General features: G+C 40.3%; 1 protein-coding gene across 7 annotated transcripts in view; it reads left to right on the top strand.

The window, feature by feature from the left end:
- LOC122560139 (sodium/potassium-transporting ATPase subunit beta-1-interacting protein 3-like) overlaps positions 1–26,625 on the top strand; it is a 209,890-nt gene that overhangs the window by 52,987 nt on the left and 130,278 nt on the right. For all 7 annotated transcript variants that reach the window (XR_006314669.1, XM_043710429.1, XM_043710428.1 and 4 more), the window contains one exon: positions 18,947–19,084. Coding sequence is in view for 6 of the 7 variants with exons in the window: in XM_043710429.1 (XP_043566364.1) it covers positions 18,947–19,084 (138 nt within the window). In the remaining variant the exon portion in view is untranslated. The remainder of the gene's footprint in view (positions 1–18,946; positions 19,085–26,625) is intronic.

The following is a 26,625-nucleotide window of genomic DNA, read 5'->3' as shown; positions in this document are numbered from 1 at the left end:
GTTACTAATAAGCAAAACTTTTGTTGCAGCAATATGAAACCTCTAACTTCAGCAGTTGCTCAAACTTTTCAGATAGATTACCCTAGAAGGGTATGGTGAGGTGGACTGGACCCTTGTCTCAGGGCCAAGAGTGACCACTTGCCTTCATTGGTAAGGAGACACGTTGGGAATCCTACTGTTTCATGCATTCCAAGATTGGCTTTATCAGCAATCTTGTAAATATGGCCAAAGTCACTTCTTCACCATGCAAACCTGATCCTGAAATAGAGCACATCCAAGCCATCTGAGTGAAAAATGGCTACCCTGTTCAGATCATTTGTGACTGTATATCACGCAAACCCATGGAAGGTCCGAGGATGGTCACTCTTGGTCCCTCCTCTCCCAGACATGAGAAGAGCCAACCTCCTCGCACTGATATGACCCTCCAGGACCTGATGCTACCTGTCAGATCAGTGAACACCAACCCAACCCACTCATTCATCTATTTGGCATCTTATCCATCTGGCACACTACCTACCTCACCTAGCTGGTACAAAACCCACATCACCCGCTGAACATTCTAACCCTTCACTTACCTGGCACTTTAACCCATCAGCCTTTTGCTACCCTAACCCAACACTTATATCCTTCACCTTTAACAGGAGCTGTCAAAGTGTTTGGCTGTGTTATTGAATATTTAAGTCACTGAACACAACATACTGACTGCTATCAAAGGAGATGGGATTCCTATGAAAATCTTCTTTGTTAATGGACTCATGGAATCTTTAACAGGTTTCTACTGGGACCCCTGTCCAGGAATCACTGGCATAGAAGATACCAAAAGATAATTAGGTAAATTTTAATCAGATCAGGGTAGGAAATGGCAGCAATCCTGATTGGAATATCAATATATTGATTTTATCCAATCCAATGCATTAAAGTATTGGCAATTTACTTAGTTGTTGAAACAATTAATGCCTCTTATGCAAAAATTGTGGACTTTGCGAATACGTGTTTGCCAAGCCAGAGAAAAAGTATTGTAGCATTTTTTCATAATGCTACACCCAATCAGGTACTTTCCTGGTGCAAAAAAAATAAATTAGACAACTTTTTACAATTCAAAAAATGAAACTTGGAAATAGGATCTACTCTTTCTTACTGATATTATTAGTTCTGTGAATGATCTCCATGTGAAACCTCATAGAAAAGGATTTCAGGCAAAGCTGAAACTAGTCTTTCCTTAAATGGAAGAGAAATAATTACATACTTACCAGGTTAGCTGCTTTATGCAGCTAACTATCATTTAAAAAGAAATATGCTGCATAGCTTTAAAAATCTTTGGAAAAATTTAATGTTGGATTTGCTGATATTGATGCTTCAAGCCTGACCTTTCAGCTTATGAGAGATCCATTTCCCCTGATATTGTTTGTTTGTGGAAATTAGTGGAAGAGGTCTCTGTCGTCAGGCACGGAGTGGAAATAGACCTGGCTATTCAGCAAAGTAAATGGCTATGGCTAACTGTGCTGAAATTTGGGCCTAACGTCCAAACTGTGGTCAGATATCCTGTTTTGAGAATTGATGTGAACAAGTTACGCCCCATACTTAATCATTTGATTTAATATTTTCAGAAATCAGATAAAATCTAGGTAGTGCTTGAAGCGGCTGAACAAAATTCTAGGACTACCTAAGGTGGAAAGTCCAGAGGTAGATATAGTTTAAAAATTAGAAACAGAACATTAGTACGGTGAGGTATCGCATCTATGTGCAAAAAGGACAGTAGTAATTTGGAACTCTCTTCTACAAATAAAAATCGATGCTAGAACATTTGTTAATTTGAAATCTGATATTTGCGAGATTTTTGTTTACCAAAGTTTTTAAGGGACACTGCCTATGTAGATTTAGGTCAGAGAGCAATCATCATCTTATCAAATGCCAGAATATACTTGCAAGTCTAAATGGCTGACTCTTGTTGGTTTGTTTCTGAACTAACATGCTGTGTTTGAAAAACCCAGGCCAGAATGCTAAAGTCTCTCATTGAATGCTGCTTTGTTGAGTAAATATATACATGGGAAATATGTTTATCTGTATGCAATTAGTGTATATAAAGCATGGTTAGTACAATTAATGTGTGGTTAATACAATGTCACCAATCCAATGATTAGTCAATGTTTTCTATTAGACAATACTAATTTTAATAATGATTTATCAATTTTAAATGTAACCTAATGGTGGTTACCCATGGCTTTTTTGTATGATATTAGATGCTATTATTAATTTTACTTACAATTCCTTGTGAATAAAAAGTACTTGTAATTTTTTTACGGCTTTGGTATCTTCAAAGTAAGTGTGAAACATTGTTTTAAAATCAACTAATATGTTTTTTTCATGGCAAAATAATTATGTTATGTACTCATGTAAAAATCAAGTTTCTGTGACCACATTTTTAGTGAAAAAGCATGAGGTTGACTTTTTCAGGAGTAATACTTTTGTGGGTTGAAAATCACCCTTTCACCTTGTCTCACAACACAGAGTTGCCAAGCCAGAAATGTTTCTTGCCTGCTATTCTCCACAAAAGTAAAAACAGAAGGAATCAAAAATATTTTTGTTATTGAATTTTCATTGAAGCAATAATAATTTCCCTTGAGACATAGGCAATTTTTGTATGTTAAATTTAAATGTATTAAGTTCAGCAAAAGCGATATTCAAAATTTATATTATTGCAGTTTTTAACAGAGTACAGATAAAACATGCTACCTAGCAGTAGAACATGCATTAAAAACAATAACATCACCCTCCTCCTCAATTTATAAACCAAACGACTTATCTCAATCTGCTTCTTCATATGAATCATCAGCATCACCTTCATCAGCAAATATTTTGGAATCACATCATTCCACAAATAGTTACCTTCTGTCCCATTCTGCCTTGGATATCTTAGATTTCTTGAATAGCTTAACAACAATCTCCATATTGTGGAGGAGGTTGGTTAGCTAAGTTGGTTGGACAGCAATACTGTGTGATGCCAACAGCATGGATGCTATTCCCCTATCCAAGAAAGTTACCAAGAACTCTCCTTCTCAAACTCTCTCTTCACTTAAGGCATGGCCATTGACAGGTTAAATCACCACAAGCTCTCTTGAATGAAAGCTGCCCTGTGATCTGCAGAACCATGGGGACTTTACCTTACCTGGGGTTGGAAATTCCATAAAGCCATCTTCATCCATCCTTTATAGTGAACATGACTGACAACTGCTTTTTGGATTGCTGTTTTGGAACAGTTTTGAGGTGGAATATTACCATTGACTTCAGCTTCATCTCATCAGGCTTACATAACAGCACAATGTTAATCTACACTTTTCATGGCCAATTGTATTCACCACTACTATTTTCTTTCCAAACTTGCTTGCATTTGACTAGCTGGCTTGCCAAAATTCATGAGTGTCTCATTGAAGTTCCAAGTACAGTTTATGTGTATCCATTATTTTGGCAATGCTTGATTATAAACTGCTGAAATGTGATAAATGTGACATCAAGTTTTTCTGGGAAATCTTGATCTTTTGTCACACCACAAAATTATTTATCCTTACAAATAGATATAACATCTTGGGGTGGCTTTGAAATCCACAAACTCTGGATCAGTGGTGCTGGAAGAGCACAGCAATTCAGGCAGCATCCGACGAGCAGCAAAATCGACGTTTTGGGCAAAAGCCCTTCATCAGGAAGGCTTCCTGATGAAGGGCTTTTGCCCGAAACGTCGATTTTGCTGCTCGTCGGATGCTGCCTGAATTGCTGTGCTCTTCCAGCACCACTGATCCAGAATCTGGTTTCCAGCATCTGCAGTCATCGTTTTTACCTCGTTGATTTTAACCTCTTGCAAGGATGCCTGCTTTGAAATCCACAAAAGCCTATTTTTCTGGTTCGTTTCAGGATAATGACTGTGATAGTCTTGCAAGAAATGAGTCAAGTCTAGTGATTATTATTGAAGCTTTTTGCAATTTCATCTTCCAGTTGTTGTCACTTGCTGCACTTACCTCTCATTATGCTTAGATTAGATTACTTACAGTGTGGAAACAGGCCCTTTGGCCCAACAAGTCCACACCGACCCTCCAAAGACCAAACCACCCAGACCCATTCCCCTACATTTTACCCCTTCACCTGATACTACGGGCAATTTAGCATGGCCAATTCACCTAACCTGCACATCATTAGACTGTGGGAGGAAACCCACACAGACACGGGGAGAATGTGCAAACTCCACACAGACAGTTGCCCGAGGCGCTGTGAGGCAGCAGTGCTAACCACTGTGCCACTGTGCTGCCCTTTATTCTTAAACATTTGCCTAAACTGCGTAGAGAGCTTCTTCCAATTTCCAATGTTCCCTGCTTTGAATTCTCTCGCTGCTGCAGAATTACTTGTTTCCTCTGCATTCTCAACAGTTTTAAGTTTGAACTGGGTTGTGTATCTGTTGTACCCTCCAAATTTCTATGTTTCTATATTGGACACCATGTTGTCATTTCAGAGGATGGAACTGGAGTGGATGCCTTGGGCACTAGTGAGTTGACAATCTTGACAAATGCACAGTCAAAATCTTGGAACTTACTCCCTCAAGAAGGCAACTCAGTACCAGCATCTCAAGGGCAAGTAGAGTGGGCAATAAATGCTGGCCCAGTGAATTATGCCCCTCTCTCAAGAATTTTAAAAAAATTTGCATCTATTTAACACAGCCAATTCCATGTGATGCTAGTTTTTAAACTTTTCTATGGTATTTCTCAGTGTAGGAGCTCTGTAGCTTGGGTTGTTGTTTCTTTATTGAAAAGCCCCTTGATTGCCTGCATTGTGTGACCCACTTATACATTTCAGGTGTCTTGCATACAAATTAAAGATTTCTGTGCCAACACTCAAGATACATGGGTTCAGTAGCGAACTCACCTCTCGAAAGCACTGGTCACCTTGGCAAGTTCAATCATGGGGATGATCAATTTGAGAAAAGTCTCCTCGTTATTTAGAATGGTCAGAAGCCAGGATGAAATACTTCTTCAATCTAAGGGTGGTTCTATCTTGCCTTTGCTGAATGGTGATGCCTCTGACTGGAGCACTACTGGGAAGGTGAATGGTAGCATTTAATGATGTCAGAGGAAGCCAGGCTTATGAGGCCACAGGTCATAGCAACAGGGAAAAATGGGAAGTGGAAAGGACTGCAAGGGACAGGGAGAGGCTGCAAAACATTGAGCCTGCAAATGGGGGCAAGGTTCTGCAAAGGTGTATGAGAGGTTGTAAAAAGGAGTAAAGAACTGCAAAAGAGACTGTAGGACCATAAAATTGGGAGATGTTCTGCATAGGGGAGTGAGCATCCACACAAGTCATCGAGTAGTTTTAAGCCTTTCAACAGACAATACATTGGTAATTGGGAACCAGGGAAACTAATGTGATGAATTCTTGCAAATGAATGTGAAATCTGTAAACTAAGGTTACAGGAATTAAGGAACTACTGGATGGTAGATTTATGTCTTGCATGTTATTGTCATGAACTACATCAATTGGATCATTTAATATGGAACAGTTTTATTTCATAAAGATTTATGTCTTGCATGTTATTGTCATGAACTACATCAATTGGATCATTTAATATGGAACAGTTTTATTTCATAAAGATTTACTTTTATGTTATCAAAAAAATAAAGCATCTGACATATAGTGAATTTATTGAGATGTAGTTGCTATTAGAGACAAAACTTGCAACTGTTTTGCTGTACCCTCACCAATCTTCAATCACCAATGATAGCTTTTTGTGTATAGATGTATGTACAGTTATTTCTATAAAAAGACATAATGAACAACTTTTCTGGTTTCCTTAATTGTAACTGTATTATGAAAAGCATACCACTGTCCAGAATCAGTCCAAAGAGAAAGTATTGCTTTCTCTGGTGCCTTCCATTTCCAGTTTCTGTTTTGAGAAAAATAGAATGCCAGTTTCACCCGTTTGCAGTGCTCAGGCTGACGTGTCTATGGTGTCTGCTAACTGAAAAATGTTTAAAGCTATGCAAACAGCTCACCTTAATAAAGAACGTAATGATTAAGAATTGCACATAATCCAAGTGTAGACTGGAACTGGTCTCTTTCTCTAATTCTTGTACTTCGGCAGCCTCAAAGCTTAATGGAGGATGACCCGAAGATTCCGAACCTTGACCATGACTCAGCATCCAAAAGGATCACTGTCCTTCTCTGGCAGCCAATTTAAACTAGATTCTCTGTCATTTACTCTAATCTGTGTGCAGCAAAATTTGTCCTGCTAATTTATTCCTGTACCATCAAGTAAATCATATTCTGGCAGTGGGCCTGTAGCATCACCTAGGAAGAGTTTGTTCTGTCCATCTGGGTCCTGTATAATTGGGATTCCTGCAGACTGCTCTGCTCTGTGTGTAATGTTTTGTGCTGCCATTGCAGCTTTACCCCAGTCTCTCTCTTTACACACATGAATCTCCTATTAAACTAGCTGTGTGAGGTTTTCCTATCAGTGGAGTTCCTTTGAGGCGTGGTCTGCACCCTATTCCTTCAGGTTTTTGCCATCACAGTGTTCTCTGAGTCCTTATTTTATTTCCCCAATCTCCTCAAGTACTTTAGTTTCTGTACTCCTTTACTACTGAAGCCAATTGAGTTCTTCCTGATGTCAATTATATTGTGTACTGAGGGCCTTCACCTGTCCCTTCCTTCAGGTTCGATGTGTGCTTTCCCATTCTGCGGTTCAGTGCATGAGTATACCTCAATATCTGTCACTATCTGGCTCCTAGCACCACTGAGTTCAGATTGCTGGATTCACCTCGTAGTTTACTGCCATTGGCCTTCATTTCAGAGTCTAATCACTTGCACTGGTTTCAGTAAATCTGATCAGTGTTGCCACCACATACTAAGCTGAGATCTACATTCTTATGAGTAAGCAACAACAGGGTTTATTGAACATAACCATATTGTTATGAAGATGTACAGTGCCTTTAAGGGAGTTAAAAGCAACAGAACTACCTGACAGCACGAAATGTTATGAAAAAAGATATAATGTAACCTTTTGGTCCAGCAGTTAGTGTAGCTGGTTGCCTGGAGACAAAAGCAGATTCAAATTAGGCCAATCAGTTTAAATGATATCCCCCCAAAATACCAACCTTCAATCAAGTTTGAATTGAGTATATTGATAATCCTAAAAGCCAATTCACAATTCAATGCTTTGGGGGTATAAGACCGGGGAAAATTGAACAGTTTTGAGAAGAACTGCCAAGCCACCAGCATGTAAAGACTGCCCGATAAATCGCTGTCTTAAAGGTATCTTTATCAATCAGTAACCAGCGAAGCATAATCCCCAAAAAGAAGAAGACAGGAATATAGAGATGAACTGAAAGCTGCCTGGTTTTGAGATAAGAAATTTTGTTTTGTAAATCTTAATCGGGATTTTTATCGGAGCAGTATTGTAGAGGGGAAAGTAAAAGATAGGTTATAGGAAGGAGTTGGAAATAGTTGTTAGTTAATTATTCTCTGTTATACTTTAAGAAATAAAGTTATTAATTTTTACTTTAAATAGTTTTTGGCCTCTCGAATTTTCACAGATTACTGCATGGGATAAATCTTTTCTGTGTCACTGGTTTAAATTAAGCAGGAGGGTTTACCCCGTGTCATAACAATATACCAAGGATTGTAAGAGAAGACATTTTATTTACAGACCTAGACTCCAGTTCCATGTGACCTGCCATCTCTCTAATAAAGCTCCTTTTGCACATGCTCAGCAGCCATATGGAGGTTCAAGATATAACATGGAGGTTCAAGATATAATTCCCTTAGTAAAGATATAAGTCCTTTAATTTACAGTCTGGAAGAGCAGGAGTATTTCATACTAGGCACCTCTCCCACAATTTAAGCTACTTCACTCCTTGTGTTTGCAATCCCTAGCGAGGTCATATCAACCCCTTGACCCAGATATCAACCCCTTGACCCAGATTTTCTCCCAAAGCCACGATCTCTCCTTCCACCAACTACGTAATTGTCTACTTATTGCAATTAATTCAACTCCCTGACATTTGATCTCTTACCTGGTTCATGAGCTCCATCCATGCCTCCAAAACCCCAAACCCATAATCATCTCACTTCCTTCTTCCCCAGGCTCTCCTACACCTTCTCTTAAACTGCTCAGCTCTGAATGAGGAAACTGAAAGAAAATATAATATAAACAAATCCACTGTATATCCAGTTAAGTGCTGCAGTATCATGTGGCAGGTTGTTTGTGTTAACTTCATTTGCAAATTTCCAGCCTGCTGCATTCTCTCTTTGCTCCTTCCCTCAACCAGTGGAGCCCAGTTATTTTACAGCCAGCTTGAACACGTTTCAATTAAATAGTTGAATGACACATTTCCTTCTCAACTGGTCACATAACGATTGGGAATATGCCATAAAAGAGACAAACAAGCTGTGAAAGCACTGTCCCTTTAAGAAGCAGCATGGAGATTGTGTGAGAATCTGAAAGGGATCTGACATTGTAACAAATGGGCCATCCACACAGGGCAGGGAAAGAACACTGGATAGCACTTCAGTTAAAAATGCAGACAAGGGACTCTCAGATAAATATGCTGAACCTGCAAGCATTATAATCACCAATGGCCATTTTAGGATTAAACTAGTGAATTTTATTTTTACATAGAGAAGCATCTTTTGTGTGTTTGCCTGAATTCTACAGTTCCTGACATTATGCTACTTCTGACAACTTTAATTCTAAATAACCATCTAAACATTTAAGTTTCTCATGTGCCATGGGTATTCCTGGGATCAGTCAGTTGGGACTGATTTGTTGCTTCAGACATGTTCAGTGGGGATGGATAAATTGGGTTAGAGCCTAGGAAGCAGCTTTCCACTTGTTATGGATCAGACCAGACCAGACCAGACCAGACCCCCCTCAATATATTTTAAGATGGTAGCCTCGACTCTAACTTTTTCTTATTTTAAATGTAGATGTGAAGTGCTATTTTTAGATGCAATGCAAATGGTCAAACTATTCAGTTTGAAGCAAAACACAATTTATTTAAGCACTATAGTTAAAATAAAACCAAAAGAAAGAGGAATGTAGAATAATTTAACTATTGGAAAATTTAACTAAATAATAGATATTACTAATTAATTGTTCCAATTTAGTAACATCCCACAAACACACTCCTTAGCAAAAAGGCAAATTCAGATACAGATTCTCACATGCAGTTCTCCAATCCAGGAGGAAAACAAAAGTCAAGAAAAATTTCAATGGAAGTAGCTTCTAGGAGACATTCACTGAAGCTCTAACTCTTTTGAGAGGCAAAAGACTTCTGCTTAAAACTAAGCCTAAAAACTAAAGAAAACTAGAAATCCTGTGAGAGCTGGCTACCCCCAGGCTGCTTCCATTGTTCCAACTTTAAAAACAAACCCAAAGCCTCACAAATTGTTTACTTCCTTTGAGACAGTTTGGTACCTCTGCCTTACAACGTCTCTTCAAAAAAACTCAGGACAAAATAACCTTTTACAGTGACAGCATTGTCACACATTGGACCGTGTTTGGGATCGGATCTCCAGCTGGTTTCATGATGCCGCAAGGAACAAACATATAATCTATTTGATGTTGAAACTAGGGTTCATCCCTGGATTTTGACCTAGATTAGATTTCCTATGGAAACAGGCCCTTTGGCCCAACAAGTCCACACCGACCCTCCGAAGAGTAGCCCACCTAGACCCATTTCCCTCTGACTAATGCACCTAACACTATGGACAATTTAGCATTGCCAATTCACCTAACATGCACATCTTTGGACTGTGGGAGGAAACTGGAGCACCCGGAGGAAACCCATGCAGGCACAGAGAGACTGCAGTGCTAACCACTGAGCCACTGTGCTGCCCCGACCTACATTTTATTAAAACTGCCAGTGCAAGTATCCTTTTCAGTCACCTTAGAAGTGGGCTGAGAGGGCAGTAGTTTCAATTAAATAAACATTCTGCTGGCTAATAGTACCAACATCAGTTTTGCCTACTTCTTCTGAACTAACCTGACACTGCTGCTGGCAAATAGATAACTACAAACACTAGAGAATGAATAACGGATGTCATAGCCCAGAAAGGATGAATCAACACAATGTTCCTCATAACTAACTTGAATGCCTGCAGTGTATCAAAGTGTAGATGTTAGTGAAAATGCAACTATGACGACAAAGACATTCAATTTTTACTTTTCACTCTGTTTAAAACATCAGCCTAATATAAAGTTCTAATGAAGTATGCACTTCTAGGACTCAAAATGACAATTATAATAGAATAAAGAGCTGAAGATCTGAAACAAAAACAGAAATTGCTGGAGAAACTCAGCAGGTCTGGCACCATCTATGGGGAGAAAGCAGAGTTAATGTTTCCAGGATGGTGACTCTTCAACAAAACTGATCAGAACTTCATGAGAAAAAGTGGCATTTTTATTGAAGGTGAGGTTGGGGGTGATTGTGGGAAAGAGGTGAGTTCATAGGTGGAGTTGGAGCCCTGAGATCGAGAGATACAAAAGGGTTAGACATTCAGGGGATTATTGATAGTAGGCCAGAGTTTAATAACTTTAGTGCCTGATTCTCTCCTTCGATTTTTTTTAGTCACCCCCATAACCTTGGTCCCATCATGACTTGAGTTTCTTTCAGCATAGCCAACCTATTCTCATCCACCCTTAGTCCTGTTATCACATGATGTGAATTGCTTCACCACAGCCTACTCACTCTCTCCTGCTCTCAGCTCTCATTATCACTTATTCAGCTTCTCTTCTGTCCTGACCAGTTGTCAATAATCCCTTTGACCGCCTATGCTTTTCATATCTCTCTATCTCTCTCTCTGGGCTCTGTATCTACCTATCTGCTCACCTCACTACCACCACTTTTAGCATCAGAGTTTATTATTTTACCCAGTGGGGAGAAATTCTCTGGGCAGAGCAGTGACTTCTCCACTTAACAAAGGGAAACATACACTTTTGATACATTTGCTTTATGCCACTTTTATCTGTTACAAGCCAATTGTATTATTAATTAATTACATTGACATCCAATCAGATTAATCATGTGACTGCAGATCAGTGCATTGACAGCTTTTGGCTGACTCATGATCTTGTGATGTTTACCAGATCTCCTCATTATTTATCCTTGGGCCTTCACAAAACATCTTATTCATTGAGTTTCCAGGCTTTAGCTCCTGTATTAGTTATTCTGTACTCCCCTCCTAATACCAAAGGGGACTTCCACTACCTTAGGCTGCATATCCATGGGAATGCAGTTAAATTCCTTATATTCTGTGGCAATGAATACCTGGAGGTCTTCCCTTTTCTTCCATCCCATGACTTTGGACCAGCCTGGTACGGAGGCTTCTATCAGTCAAGGATATTCTTTATCAAACTGTTTTTATACGAGCAGCAGCTGCATTTTTGCATCGTGTTCAACAGGGATTCTTTTGTATGTGTTTCACAAGATCCTTTGTGTGCTGTGTTAATCTTGTTACCTTGGACACACTCAGAGTCAGAATCATACAGCATGGAAACAGACCCTTCGGTCCACACTGACCATGTTCCCAACTAAACTAGTCCTTCTATGAAAGCATCTAATTACTCTAGCTTATAGTTTGAATTGAAACAGCAGACTATGGAAGCTGCTATTTCAGCTAAAAATCTTCCTTGGCCAATTTACGGTGCTTCTAGCACAGGCAGCCCTAACACTCCACAACATCAACTTCACCATAAATACCACTTTCTTGCTAGCTGCTATCAGCTCTGATGAAGAGTCACCGGACTTGAAACGTTAATGCTGCTCTCTCCCCACTGATGCTTCCAGATCTGCTGACTTTTGCCAGCATTTTCTTTTTTTTGTTTCAAAATGACAGTTGTTAGTATTACACTGTAATGTCCCTTCGTCAGTGCTTTTAATGCCGGAATTAAACTGCTTAGTTGAAATGACTTAACCATTTCACAGAAATAAAAGATTAAAGAAATATGTATGTAAATTTTTCCATTGGAAATATCCCCAGGAGTAATTTATAGATTCATTAGTTTGGGGGATCAAGGAAGTAGCAGAGGAATTAAACAGATATTTTGCATCATTCCTTACGGTGGACGATACTTTGATCATTCCATTAATACTAAAAAATACCAGGAAGGAATTAAGCACCATCACCATCACTAAAGAAGTAGCATTAGGCAAGCTATTAAGGCGAAAGGCAGAGAAGACCCCTGGCCCTGATGGTTTACATTCCAGGATCATTAAAGAGGTAGCTACAGAGATAATGAATGCATTAGTTTGTAATTTTCCAAAAATGTTGAATTCTAGGGGAAGCACCAGAGGATTGGAAAACTACCAATGTGATATCCCTATTGAAAAAGCGAGGGAGGGAGGCAAGCAATGTGTAACTATAGGCCAATTAGCCTCACATCGATTGTTGCAAATTATTGGAATCACTTATGAGGGATGTAATAGCAGAACATTTTGAAAATCATAATCTAATCAAATAGAATAACAACGCTTTCATGAAATTAAAATTATGTCTGACTAATTTATTAGATTTTTTTGAGGAGGTCTCAACCAGACTGGACAGAGGAGAACCAATGTGTAGGTTGTATTTGGACTTCCAGAAGGTGTCTGATAAAGTACCTCACAACAGTTAAACCGTAAGATAAGAGCCCACAGTGTTGGAGGAAGTAAATTGGCAATGGATAGAGAATTGGCTTAAGGGCAGGAAACAGCATGTGGGGAATAAGGAGTTATTTTACAGGTTGGTTACATGTGACCAGTGAGATTTCACAGGGGTCACAATTGTTTACAAAATAGTGACTTGGGGGAAGGAAGTGAATGTAATATAGCAAATATGAAATTTGCAGATGATAATAAATAGATAGAAAGACAGGTTGTGAGAGGGATACAAGCAGTTTATAGAGATATATTGGTAGGTAAGTAAGTGGGCAAAAGAATTGAAAAATGAAGTATAACATGGGAAAATGTGAAGTCGTTCATTTTGGAAAGGAAAAGTTGTAATACAAAGGGATTTGGGGGTACTTGAACACAAAACATTGTGAGCTAGCACATAGGTGCAGCAGGTAATCAGGAAGACGAATGGAATGTTGGCCCTTATTTCAAGGGAGTTGGAGTATAAGATTAGGGAAGTCTTACTGCAAGGTGTTGTTGAGACCACAACTGGAATACTGTGAGCTGTTTCGGTCCCCTTATTTATGGAACTATATCATTGCATTGGAGGCAGTTTAGAGAATATAATAGAAATTAGATTAGAATAGAAATATATTGTCATGTGTATTTCTACATGAAAAATACAATGAAAGGTTTTATAAATCATCCCACAATGGTGCCTACATCATTTGCAGAAATCATACATAATAATTTTAAAAAAGTAAAACTAAGATAAAGTTCATCACAGCTCCTGGGCTTTGCAAAAGCCAATTAAGTAACAATAGAATATCCTGAAGGTGCAGCGGGACAAGACCATCACGCCAGGCCACTGGAATACTGGGCTGGAAGCCTCCACCAAAGAAGACCGTTATGCTGGGCCAAGACTGCATTTCTGGATGAGACCACCTGCCAAGCCTCTGTAATACCTGGACTCTGAAGATGAAGAAGCCCTCCACATGGGGTGAGACCGTCATGGTGAGGCAAGACCACCATACTGGGCCGAGACCACATTTCTCATCCTTCAGGCACCCGGGCCTAGCTGCAGACCTGGAGCTACAGCCTAGTCCGCAGGTTAGGATCTGGGCAGTCAGCCTAGAAATTGTACCTTGCTCGCTGGGAGACCCTGGGCTGGGGTGGAGCTATGTCTGGCTCGTCCTGGCATTGCTGCTGCTTCACCCACCACTCTCCAGGCTTAAAAGAAAATAAAGCTAAGAAAAAAGAATACAAAAAAAGAACAAAAGCAAAAAGAAGGAAAAAAACAGAAAGAAAGCCTAAGGAAGTGGACAAGTTCAAGGCTTAGCCCCCTCCTACCCTGCCACCATCTTGAAAGATCCTTAGGAAGATCCCTAGTATGGATAGATTGTCTTCTGAGCAAAAGCTAATCAAGTTAGGACTCTACTCAGTAAAATTCAGAAAATCGAGTGGTGATCTCATTGAAACTTATTGGATTCTTGAGGAGTTTTACAGGATAAATACTGAGATGATGTTTCCCCTCATGGGAGATTCTAGTATCTAAGGGTACAGTCTCAGGATAAAGGGACACCAATTAAGATGAGGAAGACTTTCTTCTCTCAGAGGGTTGTCAGCACTTGGAACTCCTTGCCACAGAGAGTTGTGAAGGTAGAGTCCTTGAGTGTAATTGAGGCTGAGAGAGCTCAATTCTTGATCATTAGGAGAGTCAAAGGTAATGGTTGAAAGGGCAGAAAAGTGGACGTGAAGTATGGTGAATCATCAAACAGCCTACTATTTCTATTTCTTATGATCAAAGGCATGTCCACCTTTCCACCTCTAACCTGTATGTGGCACGTAGTTCTATCAAGCATACTCTCCACCGGTAGGCAAGGATGGGTAAATTCATCCACACACTCATGAGGATCCAGGATCTCAAACTGATGCTATGGTGTTAGTATGTTTGAGCTCACACTGAATATTTTAACTTCCCAATGGCTATTTATCAGCTTGTATGAGGCATTTTGCTGTGTCAAGCCCAAACTTGTTCATTGGACTTGCCTTGGCAGATCCAGTTCTGTGATGCATATTGGAATGAGTTTCTTGATTGATAGAGTGCTCCCAAGGCTGTGTTTTCTTATTTACCATCTTCACCAACCACAATTCCACAGTGGATTCTTTGGATGTTAAAATTGCATCAGCCATCAGTCTTATCTAATTATTCTGTTTGACTGAAACAAACCCATATCATCAAAATTATTGGAATCAGTTATTCAGATCTGTATTTACACCTTTTTGAAAATTTCCCTTATTGAGATGAAAGTTGTTTAGGGGTTATCCAGTTTAGGGAAATGAAAATATGCTCAGATCCAGGAATATTCAAAGGAAGTGTATTTTATGCATTTGGGAAGAGAGTGAGAAAGAGAGAGAAAGTTGATGGATTTGTAACTGCAGAATTGGAAGGATTCCTCTCTCTTTCTCACTCTCTATCCCTTTGTTACTTTCAGGCTCTCAAACACAGCACCTGATGACTTACTGTGAACTCAAAGGTATCTATAAATTTTGCTACTTTAGAGGGTGCAAGTCTTCAAAGAAAACTGCAGTTCAGTTTAAACCTCAGAGACTTTCAACTGTAAATTCTTGATTTTTCATTTTGTACTGGATGGTCTCATGTTTTTAGATTAGATTACTTACAGTGTGGAAACAAGCCCTTTGGCCCAACAAATCCACACCGACCCGCCAAAGCGTAACCCACCCAGACCCATTCCCCTACACCTAACACTACGGGCAATTTAGCATGGCCAATTCACCTAACTTGCACATTTTTGGATTGTGGGAGGAAACCGGAGCATCCGGAGGAAAGCCACGCAGACACTGGGAGAATGTGCAAACTCCACACAGAGAGTCGCCTGAAGTGGGAATTGAACCCGGGTCTCTGGCGCTGTGAGGCAGCAGTGCTAACCACTGTGCCACTCACAGATTTTGTACTGATATTTGTATGTGTGTGATTTTGATGTGTTTTTTAAAAGTTTTCTCATGGTTAGTAGGCAATAAAACTTTCTGTTTCTTTCACTCAAGACAAGCTTGTAATGAGCTCCCTCATTCTTGGACGAGCAACCTGGGTTTCATTTGATGTAGAATGTTTTGTGTGCTAAAAAGAGTTAGAAACCTAGAGTTAGAAACTGAAGGCATTAAAAACAGGGGCGTCAATTGACCTCCTTGTCTGGTTGTGACAATTATTTAACGATCAAGAGAAATAAATGGGGGTGGCATGGTAATTTAGATATTAACACTGCTGCTTCACAGTACCAGGAACCCAAGTTAAATTCCGCCCTTGAGTGTCTGTGTGAATTTTGTACGTTCTCCCTGTGTCTGCGTGGATTTCTGCCAGGTGCTGCGGTTTCCTTCCACAGGTTAGATGGATTGGTGGTGCTAAATTGTCTGTAATGTCCAGGGATGTTAGTTGAATTAGCTATGGGAAATGGAAGGTTATGGGGATAGGGTAGGGGTCTGTGTCTGGGGAGGATGCTTTGTCTCAATAGGATGCTGTTTGGAGGGTTTGTGCAGACTCGTTGAGCTGAATGGCCTCTTTCTGCACTGCAGAGATTTTATGGCATAGTGTCAGTAAATTCAAAACAGGTTTTGTATGGCTTTATAGACAGGGTATATCCAAGTGATTAAGCAGCATGTTATAACTGTTATTTTAACACAGTACCCAAATGCTAAAATTGATTAAAAATAACGAGATCATTGTTAACAAACATTCTCTAGGTGTTGAAGTGTAATTAAACACATTCATCCAAGTGGACTCAGAGTGGAAATATAACAACAAGCTCTGTCCGAAGCACGTGAACCAATGGGAAGGAAGGGGATTGTACTTCCTTTGGGAGGTGCTCTCTGTGCATTGGAGGTATCCCCTCTAAAATACCTTCCACTTTGAGCCTCTACACTTTTTCTCCCAAATTCATCCCACCTCTGCTCCTGCCAGCACTTTGTCCAACCCTCAGCTTATTAAATCTACCTGCAGTATATTATTGTTTAAAGTTGATTAATTTGTAACAGACCTCTTTTCTGCAAAGTTGAGATGAACAGTAGAAACTCAAAAATTCAGTCCGTATCTACAGATTGTGAAATGTTCTATTTTTGTCTGCATTTCTACATTCCCTTGTGGCAGAGGACACTATTTTGCTTTTTGAAAATGGATGCATTTATCAAATAGCTATCAGTTTCGATTTTCATTGGTCTGATTTACTCTGTGATTTGAAATGGTATTACAAAGGTGCACTTCTATAGTTTTCATTTCAGATTACTCAAACCAATTTTGTAACTCTGGAATTGTTTATTGTGGATTAACTGTGTCATCAAATATAAAAAGCCAATTTAATGAACATCTGCAAAAATTTCTAAAATTGTGTTAGGTGAGGCTTCTCGAGTAGAGTTCAAAATCTTAATTTTGTCTCTCAACCATGGGTATGTGTCTCATCATTTTGGGGCATGGTAATGTTACAGAGCCATAGAGATGGTCAATACGGAAGCTGACTTTTGGTCCAAATTGGCTATGCCGTCCAGATATCCCAATGCACGGTGGCTCAGTGGTTAGCACTGCTGCCTCACAGCACCAGGGTCCCAGGTTCAATTCCAGCCTCGGGTGACTGTCTGTGTGGAGTTGGCACGTTCTCCCCGTGTCTGTGTGAGTTTCCCCTGGGTGTTCTGGTTTCCTCCCACACTCCAAAGATGTGCAGGTCAGGTGAATTGGCCGTGCTAAATTGCCCATATTGTTAGGAGCATTAGTCAGGTTAATCTTGGGAGGGTCGGTGTGGACTAGTTGGGCTGAAGGGCCTGTTTCCACACTGTAGGGAATCTAATCTAATCTAGTCCCACCTGGCCTCTATCCCTCCAAATCCTACCTATTCAGATACCCATCCAGATGCCTTTTAAATGTTGCAATTGTACTAACCTCCACCACTTCCTCAGGCAGCACAGTCCACACACACACCACCCTCTGCGTGAAAAAGTGCCTTGGGTCTCTTTTATATCTTTTCCCCTCTCACCCTAAACCTATGCCCTCTAGTTCTGGACTCCCCCATCCCAGGGAGTCTAGAATTTACCCTATCCATGCCCCACATAATCTTATAAACCTCTATAAGATCACCCTCAGCCTCGAACACTGCAGGGAAAACAGCCCTAGCCCATTCAACATCTCCCTATAGATCAAATCCTCCAACCCTGGCAACATCCTTGTAAATCCTTTCTGAACCCTTTCAAGTTTCACAACATCCTTCCGATAGGAAGGAGACCAAAATTGCACATAATATTCCAAATGTGGCCCAACCAATGTCCTGTACAGCCGCAACATGACCTCCCTACTCCTGTACTCAACACTCTGACCAGCAAAGGAAAGCATACCAAACGCCTTCTTCGCTATCCGATCTACCTGCGACTCTACTTTCAAGCAGCTATTAACCTGCACTCCAAGATCTCTTTGTTCAGCAACACTCCCTAGGACCTTACCATTAAGTGTATCAGTCCTGCTAAGATTTGCTTTCCCAAAATGCAGCACATCACATTTATCTAAATTAAACTCCATCTGCCACTCCTCAGCCCCTCGGCCCGTCTGATCAATTTCCCGTTGTAATCTGACGTAACTTTCTTCGCTGTACACTACACCTCCAATTTTGGTGTCATCTGCAAACTTACTAACTATACCTCTTATGTCCACATCCAAATAATTGATATAAATGACAAAAAGTAGTGGACCCAGCAGTGATCCTTGTGGCACTCCACTGGTCACAGGCCTCCAGTCTGAAAAACAACCCACCAACATCACCCTCTGTCTTCTATCTTTGAGCCAGTTCTGTATCCAAATGGCTAGTTCTCCCAGTATTCCATGAAATCTAATCTTGCTAACCAGTCTCCCATGGTGAACCTTGTCGAACGCCTTACTAAAGTCAATATAGATCACGTGTACCGCTCTGCCCTCATCAATCCTCTTTGTTACGTCTTCAAAAAAAAAATCAATCATGTTTGTGAGACATGATTTCCCATGCACAAAGCAATGTTGACTATTCCTAATCAGAGCTTGGCTTTCCAAATACATGTCCCTCAGGATTCCTTCCAACAACTTGCCCACCACCGATGTCAGGCTCGCTGATCTATAGTTCCCTGGCTTGTCCTTACCACCTTTCTTAAGTTATGTTGTATTTAATGCACTTTGGGATAGTTTTTTGAGAGATGTGATACTATATAACATTGATACAAGTTCTTACTTGTTTCTATAAAGAATGGTTGATAATAATTGACTCATTTTTGTTCTCTCATTTTCCTTTAAGCTTGCTGCTTTGGAGAGACAGATCTTTGATTTCCTGGGCTATCAGTGGGCTCCCATTCTCGCAAACTTCTTGCACATCATTGTTGTCATACTTGGCCTTTTTGGTACAATTCAGTACAGACCTCGGTATATTATGGTGGTAAGTAAAGAACTTCCAAATTTTCATGATGGTGAGAACTCCAAACAGCCACCGTTACATGGACAATAACATTATTGATCTTAGTGTAGTGTTCAATGTATTAGATTTGTTATTCATCACCTTAATTTAGAATTCCGACTGTGGAGTCACCATCTTGAACACTTCCAATCCAACAAAATGCTTTGTCTCTTGAAAAAGCATACCAATATGCAGGTAACATGTTGCTTATAACTATTTGAATGGTTAGAAATTTTATGCATTCAAATTCCTGATGTGTGCCCACAGAAACATGCTTTTTGTACCCCTTTCCTCCATGTCAATAGTTGATGACAATTTATAACAATCTTATGCTTTTATGACCATCAATGCTAATATTTGCTTTCCATTGAAAATGTACTAAATTGATTACACTTGTTAGGCCTCAGTTGGAGTATTGTGTACAGTTGTGGGTGCCACATTATCGGAAAGACACTGAAGCACTGGAGAGAGTACAGAAGCAATCGACCAAAACGGTTCCAGGAATGAGTAACTTCAGTTATGAGGATTGATTGAAGAAGGTGGGACAGTTCTCCATGGAGAGAAGAAGGTTAAAGGAGATTTGACAGAGGTTTTCAAAATCATGAGCAACCTGGATAGATTAGACAGGGAGATGCTCTTGCCTATCATGAAGGAATTTATGTTTGGAAGGGCATGGGTTAAAAGTAAAATAAACAGCAATGATGCGAGCAAAAATGTTTTCACACAGTAACTAGTTAGGGTGTCATATGCACTTCCTGGAAATGTGATGGAGGCAGGTTCAATTGAGGCATTCAATAAGGGTATTGAATGATTATTTGAATGGTAACGATGTTCAAGGATATGGGGAAAAGGCAGCAGATTGGTGCTAGAGAATAGAACCTGTGTAGGCATGATGGACCAAATGGTCTCCGCTATACTGTAACAATCCTGTGATGTTGTGAATTGAAAGGGATTATAAGTGTTCTGCTTGATGTTTAGTCAATGTCACTGGATTACGAGCTTGATAACATAATCATAAAGCTATCTTGGCATTTTTCAGATTGTGAAATCCCTTCTCCTATCACTTCCAGTACTCTTGTAATTTATCTATCTCCCTCACATCTTTCCCAGACATTAAGGAATCAGTTCCAGAAGGCAGGAACCTCTCGTAGTATTTTGGAAAGTTGTGAATGCCCACTCACTTGTCAGTCATAATTACATTTCTCACAACTCCCATTTCTGTCCACCCCTCCCTATCTCAATGCTCTCAGTCCAAAAACATTACTCCCAACAACAAAAGCTCCCCTGAAGTATTCTTTTTACATGTGAAGAGTCACCTCTTCTATAATGTCACATACCACATACAATCTTCCAGCATTATTATGCCACATTTCAAGAACCACAGAAATCTTCCCTCTGCTACTTCCCATTTCCAACTCTTCTTCCTATTCACCCCATATCCCCTTCCCCCTCATTCTAATTTCCCCACTCCCTTCCCAACTCCCTGTCATCCTTTTTCCTGTCTTCTGCCTTTTCCTTCGCTCTGTCCCTCCTTCCCTCCATTCTGGATTATTGGTGCTGGAAGAGCACAGCAATTCAGGCAGCATCCGAGGACAGGCAAAATCCGAGGACAGGCCTGTCCTCGGATTTTGCCTGTCCTCGGATGCTGCCTGAACTGCTGTGCTCTTCCAGCACCACTAATCCAGAATCTGGTTTCCAGCATCTGCAGTCATTGTTTTTACCTCGTTGATTTTTTCCCTCCTTCCCTCCAGCCTTATCTTCCACATTCCAGGTCAACACCTAAACATGATTTATCTACATTGCTAATCCCAGACTACTGAAGTGAAGGGAAGACCAGCACATATGATGGACGACCTTATCTAATATTCTCATATAGTTATAAAAAAGGAGCAAGAGGGAAAATCTAGAAAAGAAAATGCCTAGAGATTTTCTGTTTAGAAATTAAAGTGATAAATGTAGAGCCAATGTGTGAAGGCAAGAGATTTCAATTGATGTGTTGTTCAGGGTTTACTGAATTACTAAAGCAGTTTGAGAAAGTTCCCAATTGTGTTTTAATCATGAAATGGCTGTTTTTAGCTGCAGTTTTCCACCCATCAGTGGGCATCAGTGATTGTGCAAAGCAGTAGTTTTAAACAGGCCAGACACTTTCTGGATCATTTTCCTGTTGAATGGGGAGTGAGAAGGGGCTGAAGAGCATCAGCAAATGAATCCCTATTGTAAAGAACTTCCTGTCTCCTAAACTCTGCATTCTACATTTTTACAACCATTCATAGGCCTAACGTTTCCGCTCCGTGAAGATGGGTTTGATGGTGTGACTGGGAGGAAATTCCCAAAATGTGCTGGTAGCTATGTCAGCACTAGGTCACATTTCTGCAAACAACCAAAAGGAATTTGGATGCTAGAAATCTAAAACAAAAACAGAAATTGCTAGAAAATCTCAGAAGGTCTGGCTTCATCTATGGAGAGAAATTAGAGTTAACATTTTGGGTCGAGTGACCCTTCTTCAGAACCTGAAACAGCAAATATAAGAGCAACATTTTTACTAAGAGAGTGATGAGTGTATGGAACTCGGTTCAACTAGGAATAGTGGAACCAAATAGAATTTAACTGGAGAATAGATAAACATATGAGGAGAAGGAAATGGACGGTTATTATGCGGACACAGTCAGATCAGGAAAGGTGGGAGGAGCCTCATGTGGAGTACAAATGCTGTCACAGACTGGTTGGAGGATTATGTACATTCCTGATGAAGGGCTCCTGCCTGAAACGTCGATTTTCCTGTTCTTCAGATGCTGCCTGACCTGCTGTGCATTTCCAGCACCACTTTAATCTGGCCCTTTGCGCCTGCTCCATCATTCAATAAGATCATGGCTGATCTTTACATGGATTCAGCTCCACTTAGCCACCCTCTCACCGTAGCCCTTAATTCCTTTATTGTTAAAAAAAACTATCTTAGCTTTACTACTTCACTGGGCAAGGAATCCATAGATTTACAACTCTCTGGGTGAAGATGTTCCTTCTCAATTCAGTCCTAAATCTGCTCCTCCTAATTTTGAGGCTCTGGCCTCTTGTCCTAGTTTCATCTGCCAGTGGAAACATCCTCTCTTCTTCTATCTTCTCTATTCCCTTCATGATTTTGAATATTTTGAGAAGATCCCTCCTAATTCTTCTACATTCCAATGAATATAATCCCAGTTTACTCAATCTCACCTCATAAGCCAACCGTCTCAACTCCAGGATCCTCTGCACCATCTCTAGTGCTAGTACATCCTTTCTCAAGTAAGGAGACCAAAATTACACACACTACTCCAGGTGTGGCCTCGCTAGCATCCTATACAGCTGCAATGTAACCTCCTTGCTTTTAAACTCAATCCCTTTAGCAATGAAGGACATAACTCCATTTGCCTTCTTAATTACCTGCTGTACCTGCAGACCAACCTTCTGTGATTCATGCACAAGGACACCCAGGTCGCTCTGCCGAGCAGCATGCTGCATCTTTTTAACCATTCAAATAATAATCCTTTTTACTGTTACTCCTAGCAAATTTTGTGACTTCACATTTATTAACATTGTATTCCATCTGCCAGACCTTTGCCAACTGAGTTAAAGTATCAGTTCTCTATACACTTTGCTCTGCCAGTCATCTTAGTGTCATCTGCAAGCTTTGACACATTACATATGGTCCCCAATTCCAAATCATCTGTATAAATTATGAATAATTGTGGTCCCAACACTTATCCCTGAGGCACACCACGAGTTACGGATTGCCAACCAGGATAGCACTCATTTATCCCTACTTTTTGGATCCTGTTAGTCAACCAATCCTCTATCCATGCTAATACTTTATCTGTAACACCAGGGATCTTTATCTTATGTAACAGCCTCTTGTGTGGCACCTTGTCGAAGGCCTTTTGGAAATCTAGGTACACCACATTTACTGGGTCCCCATGTCCACCATGCTCGTGATATCTTCATAGAATTCCAAAAGGTTAGTTAAGTATGACTTGCCCTTCATGAAGCCATGCTCCGTCTGTCCAATGGGACAATTTCTATCTCGATGCCTTGCTTTTTCTTCCTTGATAATAGACTCAAGCATGTTCCCCACTAGATAGGTTAGGCTAACCAGTCTATAATTCCCCATCTTTTGTCTATGTCCCTTTTTAAATAGTGGCATCACATTTGCTGTTTTTCAATCTGCTGAAAATGCCCCAGAGTCCAACGAATTTTGGAAAATTACCACAAGTGCAGTTGCTATTTCTCCCGCCATCTCTTTTAGTACCCTAGGACGCATTCCATCAGGGCCAGGAGACCTGTCTATCCTTAGCTCCATTAGCTTGCCCAACACAACCTCTTCCATAATAATGATTGTTTCCAGGTCATCACATACCTTGGTCTCTTTGTCAATTACTGACATGTTATTCATGTCCTCCAATGTGAAGACTGACATAAAATACCTATTGAATGCTTTGGCCATTTCATCAGACCCCATAACTAAATGCCCCTTCTCATCCTCTAAACAACCAACATTTACTTTAGCCACTCTTTTTGGTTTTATATATGTATAGAAACTTTTGCGTCTGTCTTTATATTCAAGCTGGTTGGAGATGTCCTGCATTCTGGATTAGTGGTGCTGGAAGAGCACCAGGCAGCATCCGAGGAGCAGTAAAATCGACATTTCGGGCAAAAGCCCTTCATCAGGAATAAAGGAGATGTCCTGCACCCTGGCACCGGGCAGGCAACACACCATACAATTCTCCTGATTTAACAAAGGATACTATCTATTCCCCTAAATATAGAATCTCCTATTGTATATAGAATCCCCTATAACTATCACTTGCCTTTTTGCTCCCTCCTCTTGAATGGCCTTCTGCACCACAGTGCTGTAGTTAGCTGGCTCATCCTGTCTTCAGCCCTTTTCCTTATCTACACAGGGAGCAAACATCGCATACCTGTTGGATAAGGTCAAGAGCTGAGGCTCCTCCACTCCTGAACTCAAGATCCCCCTACCTGCCTCACATGCAATCATACCTATTGTCCCTGATCACTGACTGAATTTGAATTACTTAATCTACCGGGTGTGACTGCCTCCTGAAACAAAGTATCCAGGTAACCATCCCCCTCCTGGATGTGCCACAGTGTTTGACATTCAGATTCCAGCTCATCAACTCTGAGCCGGAGTTCCTCCAAGAACCAACACTTGCTGCAGATGTGGTCTCTGTAGTTTTGCAATGGGATCAGCCAACTCCCACATCATACAGGTACAGCACATCACCTGCCCAGTCATCTCTACTTAGTTAATTTATTAATTTATATAAATTTATGAATTAATTAATTTCTAATACTGCTCTGCTATGCTCTTTTTTCAAACTTACTGCAGATTTCCTACCAGCCAATCAGGTCACAGCTTCCCAGTAAGTTTTATACTCAGTCCCTGAGCTCAGTGAGTTTTATATTCACTCCATGCTGCTGCTGCACCACCTTCCAACCCCTCCCTGCAGACTAGGCCGTGCTCCCTGAGCTCAGTGAGTTTTATACTCACTCCATGCTGCTGCTGCACCGCCTTCCAACCCCTCCCTGCAGACTAGGCCGTGCTCCCTGAGCTCAGTGAGTTTTATACTCACTCCATGCTGCTGCTGTACCGCCTTCCAACCCTTCCCTGCAGACTAGGCCATGCTCCCTGAGCTCAGTGAGTTTTATACTCACTCCATGCTGCTGCTGTACTGCCTTCCAACCCCTCCCTGCAGACTAAGCTGTGCTCCCTGAGTTCAGTGAGTTTTATACTCACTCCATGCTGCTGCTGCACTGCCTTCCAACTACTCCCTGCAGATTGGCATATTCCACATAGCATACCATATTCCACATGAGCCAGAGTTGTCATATTTTATTTCAGTTTGCTTTGTTTTTCTACATTCAAATCCTTACCTGCTCTTCCACCAGATTTAATAATGGGGTGCCCTTTTGCTTCTTAAATTTTGTGGAGACATACACATTGAAAATGATCAATGCCCCAGTCTACAAATCCTGTGCCCAGAGGCCTCAGTCAAACTTGGAGCCCCTAGTGAAACTCACAATCACTCAGAAAACATTGCATACCAGCTTGGATCAGGTATATCTATGCCTAGCACATTGGGATATGATTTGTTTTATTATTAATGCAGCGTGCAAGTGTTCTGCAATCATGTTTCTTGGTATATTTTTACAATATGTTTGAGTTATAAAGGAGAAGAAGAGTGTTGGGTGAGGATGAGGAGCACCTCCATGTTCTTGAGATGAAGAGTTCTTCTTCCAGCTCTGGATGTAAAGTGCCCCAATAGACTTCATGAAGAAGAGAAGGGAGTTTTCCCAATGACTTGGCTTGTAACATTTATTAACTGAAACCACTAAAAGAAATTAACTATTCATCTATTTCTATAGTTTATATAGAATTTTCCAATGTGTTTGCACCTTCATGCTTGCTAAGAAGTGAAAATGACTACATTTCAAAAGTAATTCCTTTGTTGTGAAATGCTTAAATTCATTTGACAACGTGAAAGGCACTATATGAATGTGTTAACGTGGCTCCTATCATATTTCACATAAACCAGAGTTATCATATTTTGTTTCAATTTGGTTTGTTTTCAACATTCAACACCAACCATTTCCAGGTATGCAGAAAACATTTGCATTGATTTTCTTGTTAAATTTGTTGAGATTGAAAACCTTCAATCCATTTTGTGAAGTTCTTAAAATCAACATGAAAGTTTATTATCAACCATGATAATGTTACTTTTAAGATTTTAGCTCAATACTTGAGCATCTACTCCAAACTCAGGGAGAGCTGTTATTGTTCCAATATGAATGCTGAAAACAAAGTGCTTTTGACTGTATTTTAACCTGTAGGCTTTTGTCAAAATAGCCACAGTGAGGGCCAGAACAACACAGATCAGTATTTCTCCCAATGGAATTAGTTTCATTGCAAGATCAGAAATTTGTGCAGGTTTTCTGACACAATGACTAAGTGTAAAGAAAATTTATAAACAGAAAAAGAACACACGAGCTTTCATTGTAATGAGGAATGTATCTTATCTTGAATCTAAAAAAGCACAGTTATAAATAATTGAATGATGTTATGAACATTTGGAATTAAAGTCTAATTTGGGCTGCTTTTGTTGATGAAAATATAAAAATGCAAACATTCTTCTTATAATCATTGAAAATGATGTCTTCTATAATAATCTACAACTTGCAAGGAGAGTGATCCAGTGGTATTGTCATTAGACTTTAATCCAGAGACCCAGGCTAATGCTTTGGGGGACATGGGCTCAAATCCATTGTGGCAGATGGTGAAATTTGAATTCAATTAATAGACGTGGCTTTAAAAAAATTGGGTGGCAAGCAGAAAACTATTGAGGTTCACTAGCATTTATTTGGGAAAGGAAAATCTGTCATCCTCACTTGTCTGGCCTCCATGTGACTCCAGCCCTACAGTAATGTGGTTTACTCTTAACTGCCCCCTGAATTTGCCTAGCAAGCCACTCACTTCA

The sequence above is a fragment of the Chiloscyllium plagiosum genome, chromosome 20 (assembly GCF_004010195.1).
Source record: "Chiloscyllium plagiosum isolate BGI_BamShark_2017 chromosome 20, ASM401019v2, whole genome shotgun sequence".
NCBI lineage: Eukaryota > Metazoa > Chordata > Chondrichthyes > Orectolobiformes > Hemiscylliidae > Chiloscyllium > Chiloscyllium plagiosum.
The sequence above is the reverse complement of the archived record's forward strand: the minus strand, read 5'-3'. Positions and strand labels throughout refer to the sequence as shown.